Consider the following 12415-nt stretch of genomic DNA (forward strand, 5'->3'; position numbering starts at 1 on the left):
TCTTAACTTGAGCTTCAAACTGACATCCGACGCTGGGGAAAGTTGGTGAAAAAGCAAGACGAGGCTTCCGGGTCCGATTTTCACTTAGAAATCACTTTAAAGCCAACAAACTTTTACTTTTCACACTTCAGCTTCTCTGCATTCTTCATTTGAATGCCACGGTCAGAGCACATATATAGACAAACAATGGACTCATCGATTCGCCAGGTACATATAGAAACGCACCTTCACGCCCATGGACAATTACCGAAACTTACTTTTGCAGAGAGGAGTCGGGTACACCCTTGACTGTTCGCTAGAGCACATTTAAACAACAACCACTCACACTTGCATTCCTCAGGTAAAACGCTGCGTAACAATTAACAGTTGGTGACTCACACCTGCACACCAAGCGATAGAGCACCGCACATGTAACGATGCACTGCGACAATCGGGTTTTACCCAAAGCCACAAATGTTTGACAATGTATGAAAAATGAGTTATATTAATAGAGTTCAACTTTCTTCTTAACTCCATGTCTGTACTCCATGTATTCTTGCTCGGGATACCGTGATTTTTCTGTGTCAAAAACGGCTCGATACCATTTTATATTTAAAGTTGAATTTTCAAGGATTTTTTGTTTCCTTAAAATTCAAGGATACAAAGATCCAGGGACTTTTTTTTTTTTTTTTTTGTCATACCAACGCACATTTCCACATGATAATGGCATAAAATACAATTCCCGAGATGCCAGTTAAATCCCAAGTTTTCAAATTTTGAAATACATTTTCTTAATTGTGATTTCAATCTCAATCAAAATAATCGTGATTATTTTTTTTTTCCATAGTCGTCCAGCCCTAAACCTACTGCAAGTAAGATCTTACATTACGAAGAAAGAAATTCCGATTTTTGTTCGGATGAAAGTTGATCACACTTTGATCAAGTCGTGTTGTGGTTGCAGTTACTTAAATAAGTCGACAGCCTATTTCTTGACGCATACTTTGGTCTGACGAGCGACGAGGAAAGAACTCTGTCATGTTCTGACACGACTCTCTAGTTGAGCTCGCACACTCACGGACTGACAAGAAGACGAAAAAGGCGCAGAGGCGATAAGATCTGGTGAAAATCACTTCTCTCTATATGTGTGATGAGACCTCCATTTTGTGTCCTAATAACTGATTTATGTGAGGAAGAGGAAGTCACATGGTCATCATCAGGAGAAAGTGTGCACGTGAGTGTGTGTGTGAGTGAGTGTGCTAGCGATGCAATAAAAGTCAATCCTGGTTGACTTCCAAGTTACTCTCGTTTCAAAACAATGATTCTTTTCCCCCAAAGGCACTAAGAGTGAGTTACTGTTACGGTATCAAACTGCGGCCATTATAATATATAAAACTAGGGCTAGGCAATATGGCCCGAAATAATTTTTTTTCCATCTTCCATTGTTTCCCCCCTCAGCATGAACACAGCTTCCACAGAAATAATAGAAACACAGATGTAAACATGATCCTTGATAAAATGAACATTTTACATGGTTAACATAATCAATGGACTGTTTTCAGAAAGTAACAATGGCAATGTAAAGCTACAACGACTTAATGAGTATTAGTTGTTGTTTTTTTTATTTTCTTTTCTTTAATAGTCATCATAGAGGTCATAGAATTGGCTAAATATCGTGACCAAATCGCTCCGTGGGCAACACTGACTGCATTTGTATACTAGCACTTCTCTGTTTGCAGCCTTGTTGTTAATGCAAGCAGTGCAAGACATTTAAAAAAACAAGCAAAAAAAAACAAAAACAGCCTGGTAAATTAACATCACATTAGTCCTCCAACTGTGTTTTTTTTTTTTTCTCTCTTTCTCATCACTGTCAAGGTCGTCGATGGGGAGTTGCAACAACATTTGTCTGTCCATGACCCGTTGGCACTTTGACAGTATTTGTTGCTTTTTAATGTTGAGACCATGAAACATCCACGGTTTGCTCAAATGCATTTGTGGGCTGGCTGATGCCGTCATATCTTTCACGATCTTTGGTTATCCGCCTCCGCAATTAGTAAGCAAATCTGAGAGCCTAATCGTCTTGTGTAGTTGTCGTTTGTGAATGAGTCATGAAACGTATTCGGAGTGAACGTGATGAAGGTAATTATTGTGGACCGATTGGCACATTGATGGCAACGTGAGAAGGAATCATGCGTATCGGTAATTAATGTTTTGCCAATAACTGCATTTATTATGTTGATGATATGCTGTATACATGTATGGCCTAAATATAAAGATTTATTTTTTAAATTTTATTTAAAATATTGTAATCGGCAACGGCCTAAAAAAAAAAAAAAAAATCCATATCGTCCGTGCCCGGGACCTAATTGGAGCTGTTTCCTCTATGAATACACTTTTATTTGCATCTATTTCTTCAAGATAACAGCTAATGCTGATTTAAACCACTTGAAAAGAATCACAGATTACACATAAATTAAAGAGTGAGTGCCTCTTATTATTGTTATTATTATTATTGTTGTTGTTATTATTATTGTTTTGTTTTAGTTTGGTCCCAATACGTACCAACATTTTCCAATGGAAACCATACCTGTTTTAGGTTTGTCAAATCCGATACTGAAATGGCAAAAACCTAAAACATACACGAGACAGACCAATTTAACATTGTGAAAACGTTTCCTTTTAATCAATGTGTGTTGGCGAAGCATGACGGCAAAGTTTGATAGCTAGCTACAAAACAAATCAAAATGCAAGGTCTTGAAAATCCAGCCCCGAAGTCTGTTTCAATGGATCACCTGAAATTTGGTGGGCATATCTATCATGACTAGACCCACCAAAAAAAGTCTCAAGAAGCCATGTGTGAAAAGACACAGGAAGCGTTCCGTTTTGGTCTGATGCTCAATTCTTGTGTGTGTCCTTTTGCTCTCTCGCTCAGCATTGGCCTGCCTGTAGATGTTTTTTTTTTTTTCTCTCTCTCTCTCTCACTAAAACGGTGTTGTTTTGCTGTGCTCCTAATCCCCGTATTTGGGTCGGGCCGCAGACCTGTGACGCAAGCGTTATGCTCTCGCGGTGCACAGGTTTTGATGTGAGGCAAAGTACGCTTTGCAGACATATGGCCCACTGACTTCATGAATCTGGCTACGATATATTTATTTTACAAAATAAGTCTTTCATCAATAAATAATACAATACAAAATTAAAATGAGCTAGTATTTTTTTTTTTAATCATTGGAAATGAACTGTTTTACTTATTTTACATACAAATTTTAGCTTTTTGTCTACTGCACCCAATGATTGAGGTAATTTCCCCATTTAAAGCAGTTAAAACAATTACTACTTAAAAAAATAGTAAAGTTGATTCATTTATTGTACCGTAAATATTCAAATGTAACTTTAGTAAAATAATCAAAACACTCCTCTTTGACTAAATCTAAAAAAAAATTTAAAATGTATGAAATCTACTTGCTTTAAAACTTAATTTAGCTCTTGGAATACTGTTGGATTTCTTGTAAATTAAATTAAAAAAAAAAATGTAATCTGTGATTAAGATAAAAATGTATCTAAAATGTTTAGAAAATTGTTACTGTTACTGTTGTTTGTTTTAGTATTTATTCATTAAATAATTGGTGGAAGTGTTTAATGATTCAGTGTAAATACAAAATTTACAAAAACATTTTACCTAGTTAACTTTAATTACCGTAAATTAATTCTAAATTCTGCAATTGAAAATTTTGCATGAATTCCTACTTTGTCATTTTTAAAACTGTTTTACAATTTTTACTGAAGCTTCATCTTTTCTATGAATTGTTTTTCGAGAAAATATGCATCTCATTAAATAATTGGCTAATTGAGACATTGTAAATAATTTAATGATAACTATAGAGTACCTGACATTTTAAAAAAAAATCAATCGTCTCGCATAACTGTTTGTGACAGTGGATGAATAAAAATAATATACTCCAGTGTTTTCCCACCCGTGCGCCGTCATGTTCCCTTGGTTGCGTCTTGTGTTTTGTAAACACTCGCCTTTGTTGTGGTTTCTTCTTCTTTGACTTCTTGGCGTCCATACCTTGCGATTTAGTGGCGTGTTCAAGGGCCGGAAAGGTGAGTTTCAGATTACAGAAGATGACAATAGTCAACAGACAACACTTTGCTCACTGCAACTTGAACAACGTTCATGCTTCTCTGTTGTCCTTTAAAAAAATTTTTAAGATGCATAAAAAAAAAACAAATAATAACAATAGTTATGCTCTTTTCTTTTTATACTTGTATGATAATCAAGAATGTTAAAAATGTACCCTTGCCAATGAGGGTCAAGATTGAGACTTTTCGTTGTTTTTCTCAGTTGATATGAACTTCTTTGTACACCTGCAAACCAAATAAGATTGTTAAAAATGTGGGTTTTTTTGCACCACATCTTGTTGAAGTAAACGGAAAATCAGTTATACAAATTAGAGATGGACCGATATGTTTTTTTTTTTTGTTGCTGTTTTTTTTTCAGGACCGATACCGATTATTAGTAGTCAGGAAGGCCAATAACCGATATTTGGAGCTGGTGTTCATTTTCAGAAAAAAAGAAACTATTAGCATTAAAAAAAAAAAAAAAAAAAACGTGTTTAAGCATATGTTTATTGGCAACAATTTTCAGATTTGCATAATGTTTTTTTTATTTTTTTTATTTAAACTATGCATTTTTGACAATATACATCTCCATCAAATTGTAGCAAAAGGTTCAAAGAGCACCCAGGGTCATCAACATATCTTCAAAAGTTCAATTAAATGTTTTCTGCAATACATGAAGTCCTCCAAAATTTCAAAACGACAGAAAATGTAAACTTTCACATATCGTTGTTTTGATTTCAACGCAGTTTTAAATTGATTTATTATCGGTATCGATTAAAAAAAAACAAACGCAGACGCCGCTTTTCGTCAAAACGACGATTATCGGCACCGATAATCGGCCTGGATGATGATCGGTGTGTCCTTAATATAAATATGACAAGAACGCATTACGGAAGCATCGCTAATGTGTTTAAAAACATTTTTCTTTGTGTCGTAGATGTCCGTGAGCACTCTCTAAAAAAAAAAAAAATTATAAAAATAAAAATCAGGACGGCGAGAATCCCAGCATGCTGCAGCACTTGCGACGCAAGCTGCGGCGGGACAAGTCGGGCGCGGGCAGAAAAGGGCCCGCCGCCTCCCGTCTCGAAGTATCCGACATCGACCACCGCCTCAGCTCCTCGGTTCCTGACATGCGGGACTTGAAGCGGGACGTCTACCACACCGTTTCCTCCTCGCCTTACCTCCGCAAGAGTCCCGCACCCTGCTACAGCAGCCCCGCCACACCACTGGCCCATCCTGCCCGACGAGATGGCTTAGGGGTGGGAGGAGGAGGCGGAGGAGGAGGTGGAGGAGGTGCATCCACAGGGAGCGAGCACACACTAAGCGTGCCTGCAGACTACACCGACTGGACGTCCTCTCAGGAGTCGTTCAACAGCGTGCACATGGACGAGGGACCCTCAGGGTGGCGACAGCGACGGCTGTCGGCCCGAGGCGGCGGTGACGGCGGAATGGCGGCTGAGGAGTTGGCCCTCCCCGAAATGATGACCGTGTACAGCCCGGACGGTGCGGAAGACACTTTGCGGGTGAGTTACGGGAGAAACGATTTGCATGGAGGAGTTAGTGGGTGTCACGGACCTGAGCCTCGCAAAGTCTCGAAGGCTAGGTTCACACCGCAGGCAAATTGCGACCCAGATCGGAATTTTTTTTTTTTGCCCATATGCGACCTGTGTCTGATTTTTTTTTTTTTTTTTTTTTTTGTGACAGTCTGAACGGCTCAATTCCGATTTTTTTTTAATCCGACCTGCGTCGCCTTCGTATGTGGTCCTAGATCGGATACGTATCCGATCTTTTCCAACGCGTTCGCTTATATCCGACATTGACGTCATCCGGAGCCCAAAATGTGCAGGCAGAGGGAAACAGCTGGCAGCAGGGGAACGGATCTGCAAAGTTGATTTGAGTAACACTATTGACTTTATATATTACTTTAATTTAATCCCACTTGAAAAATGAAGCATAAAGTGGACATTTATGGCAATCGTAGTATTTCAGCCACGGCTCGGATACTTTGACGACGCACGTGTTCATACAGCAGACAAGACCGAGGTCGCATTCATAATGTAATATGAACGATTACACCAAAAACAATTGAGCATTAAGACCTGCGGTGTGAACCTAGCCTAAGAAGTACAATCGAAAGGCAGTCATCCCTTGCCTATTTGCAGTTAACTGTTCACAAATTCTCCTATATGGGTTCTTTTTCTGTGGAGCCTTTTGTCCGAGCAACGTGAGCAACTGTGATGTCATTTTCAGGCGACAGCAAGTGACAAAATGGCCGCCCCGTGAGATGGCTAAAAAAAAGTGGATTTTGCGACTTAACTCATATTCCACAAACACAATATTAATCAGAATGCCATATTTAGACTAGTGAAGGCGCATAGAACATATTGCTGCAAATATTTTTGGGGGCGTTGACATTCTCTTTCACTACAGATACCTGAAAAGTCGACTTAGTTACAGTCATGAAATATTTTTATTTCCCTACTTGGCCACGTGCAAGGCGGAGGGAAAAGCGGGATGATTGGGGCTCCCAACTAAAAACGCTTAAGGAGTTGGTTTTTGGTGCTAGTTCCTCACTAGGGTCACTTTAATGGGTAATGTCATTTTATTAGGACTGCTTATACTTTTAATATTTGAATTTTGGTATTATAACAACATGCCATATCTACATGAGTGAGTAGCAGTTTATCAAAACAATATCTGACCGCTTTATATAAAGATTAGGGCCCGAACGATTAATCGGCCGACGCGAGCGCTTTTAAAATTGGCAGAGATTGGCTGTGCTTTGGCCAATTTTTGACAATTTTGTTTTATTGAACTCCTTAACACGTTGCAGGGCAGGATAAAGGTAATGACATTCAACCCCCTGAAAAAAAAAAGCAAAAAAAAGAATCTGCCCATTTTTGCCGATTTTGCCGAGATATTATGACACAACGCAAAGGGGCAAATTATCGTCATTGGTTTCAAAAAAATCCCTATCGATCGGGCTCTAATAAAGACATCGAATTATTATTAATAAACACAACTGAGGTAAGCATATTGTGGGTCTTCAACAACCGTCCGTCCCTGTTCCTCACATGACCCACACCTGGGTAAGCGGGTCACATGACAGGTGTCGGGTGTGTTTGCTCAGGATGCATCCCGGAACACAAGATTTTCTTTGAACAACACAACTGAGTCTGATATTTGATTCTGCCGCTTCCAAAGTGTGTTTGAATTCCACCGTAACAATCGTCCCAAGTCGGCTGTGAAATATCCCATCCAGCAACTTTCACTGTCAACATTCCTTCGCAGGTGTGTGTATGTTTTTTTTTTTGTGTCACGAAGGCAGCGGGTTTACTCGCAAACTCTGCATGACCTGAAGTCGGACTTAGAGACGCCCGCAAGCATGTTGTCGGTCGCGGTCAACACGTGTACAAGCTGAGTTTTGCTGAATTTGTTTTGTTTTTGTGTGTGAGGTACCGACGGTTTGGTAGCGTGCTTGTCAGATGGGCGGGATGAAAACACAGTCGGAGTAAACAGATTGCTGGTCTTTCACAAATTTTTCCGGCTCGCTTTGTAACCCCTATTCATTTGGCAGGTGTGCATTAGGATTATGAAAAAAATATGAATCATGATTATTTTGGTAATAATTGATATCACGATTATTCCAACAATCATTTATATTTTTGGTACAAAAGAAGAAAATGTTTAAACTGGTGCTGTCAAGCGATTAGAAATTTTTAACTAATTAATCGTGAATTTTTTCATAATTGATGGCGATGAATCGTATTTTTCCAGCTACAATTTTTATGAAGCTTAGAACTGATATTTACTTGAGTAAAATCTTGGAATAAATGTGGAAAAAAAAATTGAAAGTATATTTTGATTCAAAGACTGTTCTAATAGCTTTCTTTGGTCCTTGAATACGATTCTTTTCCTCTAGCTGAACGATACACCAAAGACGTACAGCTAATGTAGTATTTGAACTTGGCTTTGCAAAATGCGCAAATTATTTTGGATCTCTCCAATGAGCCGTCGAGCAACTTTTTAAAGTAGAACTACTTTAAAGTCCGTCTTTGCGACAGTGACTCTCCTCTAAATTTGCCTTCAAAGTGAGCGGAGCTGCTACAGGAAGTAATTTAATTTTTTTTCAATGCGTTATGAAATTCTAATTCATATCCATAGTTAACACTTATGGTTTAAACGCAAAGACAAATAAATGTAAGTAAGTTCTTTTTGGACCAAACAAAATGTATAAAATGAGTTATTAAAAAATTAAAACAAAGCTAAGCTACAAATGTATAAATTCAAGTCTGATTTCCTTGTGTAAACAAACAGTGTGTTGGCTATAAATGAATATCAATAATTGTTTGTTTTTTTTACGATTATGCCAAATTCCTAATCGTGGAGCGCACTAATCGTACCTGCAATTGAATTCCGATTAATTGCTCAGCCCCGAGTCTGCCTATTGTAAAGTGGAGTCAGCTGAGCCCGCACTGTACATACTGCGATCAGGAGTCATGATGTCATGCCTCCATTGTTTACAAATCAGACTGCAGTCTTTCCACGTTTGCCGCCATTGTGCGGCGTCCGAGCGATACGGAAGCTTGCCGGCGAGCAAATAGTTTTGGCGCCGGAACAAAAGCCGACAAGGTATCTCGTGTCACCGCCGCCGCCCAGCTGCTGCCGTGGACATTAAGGAGCGGCCGCTGCCCGCATAAAACTTCTGCTCACTGGGGAGCCGGGTCCAATTCAAAAAAAAAAAGGGCCGCCCGGCATGTTTTGCTAGCGCACCTTTGCTGACATGATGCCAGGTGAGGAATGTTTTTTTTAATTTTTTTTTTTTTACGCTATTTGTCCGCGGTTTTCGTTTCTTATCGAGCACTAAACTCAAGAAGATGCCAAAGGATTATTGATGGTAATATTGTATCATTGTGCCTGTGTTCTTTTTGTTTCCTTTTTAAGGGGCAAAAAACCTGCAAAGTATCAAGTTGAATCTTTGAAGTGATCGTCAAACGCTATAGACGCTAGAAACACATTAGGTGCTGTGAGAACAAAGCTTCCCAGCCACTAAATCCATCAAATGCGCGCATTCTGCATGTGCGGCCATGTCTTGCGTGCTCATTTTTATTATTTTATAATGTCCCCACATTGTGTATGTGGTGTGCGTGTGTGTGTGTGTTTTCCTCGTTGCCCTCCTTGGATGTTTGTCATCGGCTGGCCTTAACAATGCATTTTAAGACCAAGCGTGAAAAGGATGTTTGCCATTGTGCTGTTCTGCTCTCTGCTAATCGAGGCTGCCGCTTTCTTTTCTGATACTTGCGTAGAGTTGTCGGGATATTCAGAGTTTAGGGTTCCAGTGTGAGATCTGCTTATTTGTTTGCGGCTAAATGCTTGAAATTCATATCGCACTCTTTGTTTTGTTTTCCTGCCCTTCCTTGTGGCATGGCAAAAATGGTTAAATATTCACAGAAATGCTTGAGAATACTTTAGTTGAGGTGCAGTAAACAGTATATACAGCAATTTATTTCAAGATTGCTCCAGCGTGTAATCGGATCGTCAATCGCTTTGTTTAAACTGTCTAACTTTTTTTTTTAAAGTTTACTTGTAACTGCAACTTTTCTCTTCTAAGACTTTTTCTTGGAACATTATTACTTTTTTCTTACCGTTGACACTTTCTTGTCACTATACTATAACATTTTTTTTTAGCTTTTTCTTCTATACTGCAAGACCTAAAGTTGAAAATATTTTATAGAGACACTTCATAATAATTTTTTATTTTTTATTTTTTTTTAGTCTGAGTTAATCTTTTAGAAATTCAGTCAGCTTTTTTTCAGGGTGGGGCAGATTTTTCCTATAAATGTTGGTCAAATTGTTGGACATTTCAGAGGTAATTGAAATTTGGAAGTTGTGATGAAACAAACTCATTGTCAACCCCGTGTGTGGGCGTGTCCCTCCAGTGTGACATGGAGTCTCCCAGCGTCTTCGAGAGCGGCAGAGAATCTCTGAGCTCCTTCCTGCTCACCATCAACCTGAAGGAGGGACGCAACCTTGTCATCAGGGACCGCTGCGGTAAGAAGACCAAAAAAAACAAAATGGCGTCTCCGTGCTAAAATAGCGGACTCCCCGTTCAATTGCGTGCATGGGTCATTGAGACTTTTTTTTTTTTTTTGTATGTATCCTTTTACGGTAGACATGTCTGGCCAATTTCAAGCCACTAAGCGAAACTGACTGAGTTTTCGCAAAATCGCAGACTCCCCCCCAACCCTCTAACGAAGGCATGGAAGTTTCCAAGTCTTCAGTTTCTAAGTGCCGTTGAGAAAGGAGAGGCTTTACCTTTTCCAGCTGCCCTAAGATGAAAAAATTTAAATTTAAAGCGGAACTCAACCCAAGCATATTTTTTTTCAAGAATATGTTCCCAACAGGCCCACTAGTTGAAACACAGCATTCTGATTAATTTTGTGTTTGTGGAATATAAGTTAAGTAGCAATTAGCCATCTCTGGGGGCGGCCATTTTGTTCTTCTGTCGACTGAAAAGGACATCACGACTGCTTACAACGACCAATGACGGCTGACCTGTTCTCTGAATCTGAGCCGTGATTGGTCGTTGTGAGCAGTTGTGATGTCATTTTCAGTCGACAGAAGACAAAATGGCCGCCCCCAGAGATGGCTTAAAACGAGTGGATTAGCACTTATTCCACAAACGCAATATTTATCAGAATGCCCTGTTTCAACTAGCGGGCTTGCATAAAACATATTCTTGAAAAAAATATGTTTGCGTTGACTTCCGCTTTAAAATCGCTGTCCAATTCAAAACCCAAATTTGAAACTGTTGGCTTTAAATAAGACACCAGGTCGCCCGGGTCAACAAGGTGGGATGTTAATAGAGTGAAACCGGCAGGGGCCCCAAAATAGATCCCTGTGGAACACCATACAACAGAGGGGTAGAACGGGACTCGGAGCAATCAAGGTTAAAACAAAAAGTGCTGCCAGCTAAACGGGAGCCAAACCACTCTTGAAAGCGACCACTAATGCCCACCCTGGTATCGAACGCCGCAGTCAGATTCGACAAAACGAGACGCACATTAGTCCCCGGCGTCGTTTGCCAGGATACATACGCATCATTTCAGCATGTGACATTTGATGTGTGAAAGTGGTCTAGATGATGCTCCTTGGCCAAGTTGAGTCAACGTGTGAAATGAGAAATGGGTTTTCAGGTTGAATAAAAGTTGGTCAACATTATTGACCTTTTATGAAGGAATGTTTCTTTTTGGGACTATGAAATGCACAGTCAGGAGCATACCATTTTTCAGGATATGTTGTTGGTGCATTTAAGTCATGTTGGACAATTTGAGCATATTCACTTGTGATTTGCGATGTTGATGAATGCTATTAAACATGAAGCTCTCCGTCCGGCATGTTTATTGTGATAAAAGTAGCTCGTGGAAGATAAATGGTAGGGGCGCTTTGGTCCGAATAGAGCTATTTTAAATCGGGGCAACAAATGCATTGATTTATCAAAACTGACTTGATCTCCTTTTCTAACTGCTTCTTATCACATTTCCTTTTTGCTTTCTTTCACAACACCTCTGCTCTCTTATCTGTTATCACGTTTCACTTGGGCTCCTTTTACAAGCAATAGACACTCGCCTATCTCGTAATCTTATAATAAACATGAAGGTTTTACTGAACTTGAAGCGCTCGTTTGATGCCAAATCGAAACTATCCGCCCCCCCCAAAAAAGTCTGTCTTTAGTTAAGGGAGTTAACGGCTTTAGTTAAGGGAGTTAACCTTCATGCAAATCTCTTCAAAGAGAGCCCCTCCGCTTAAGTCAATAGTTGTCCTGGAAACCCAAATGTGAACAGCCGATTGGTTATCTACAGAATAAGTGAGTCCTGCTAGAAAAATTTGCAAAGCAATCTTTCAAAGTTTCAAGACATTTGACTGCGTTGAAGGCAGCCTCAGTGCATTAAAAAAAAAAAAAAACTAGAGTGATTGAAGTCTAAATTGTCTTTAATATTCCATTGAAGACTAAAGTTCCTTACGTTGCTTTTTTTTTTTTAAACAAAAATTGTTGCGAGAGACCAAATCTCAAAGTTGGCAACGCTGAAAACAATAATAAATTGTCCCGACACTCGGCATGTTAGAGTTAAACTGCTTTAATGAATGGTTTCAGAACCACACGAGCGCACAGAGAAAAGCATGGTAGCAATTTAAAAAAAAAAATAAAAAAAAAATCGAATTGAATCGGAAACTGAAAATCGAGCCGGGGCTTGAGTGAATCGTTACAGCCCTACCCGACACTCATTAGCCCAGCCCGGCTACCTCTTCTCCCTAAATC

At 39.4% G+C, this 12415-nt stretch overlaps 1 protein-coding gene across 7 annotated transcripts in view; it reads left to right on the forward strand.

Moving 5' to 3' along the window:
- The window catches only part of mctp2b (multiple C2 domains, transmembrane 2b), a 28058-nt gene that overhangs the window by 222 nt on the left and 15421 nt on the right, over positions 1–12415 (forward strand). For 6 of the 7 annotated variants that reach the window (XM_086025882.1, XM_086025883.1, XM_086025884.1 and 3 more), the window contains exons 2-3: positions 5033–5618; positions 10035–10146. In XM_086025882.1, coding sequence (XP_085882008.1) covers positions 5103–5618; positions 10035–10146 — 628 coding nt within the window. In that variant the 5' untranslated portion in view covers positions 5033–5102. Of the gene's footprint in view, positions 1–5032; positions 5619–10034; positions 10147–12415 lie in introns of those variants that run through there. The other variant, XM_086025888.1, reaches the window with a different exon arrangement.

Source organism: Filicampus tigris, chromosome 3, assembly GCF_054856515.1.
Source record: "Filicampus tigris isolate MCC_2025a chromosome 3, RoL_Ftig_1.0, whole genome shotgun sequence".
In the NCBI taxonomy this organism is placed as follows: Eukaryota; Metazoa; Chordata; class Actinopteri; order Syngnathiformes; family Syngnathidae; genus Filicampus; species Filicampus tigris.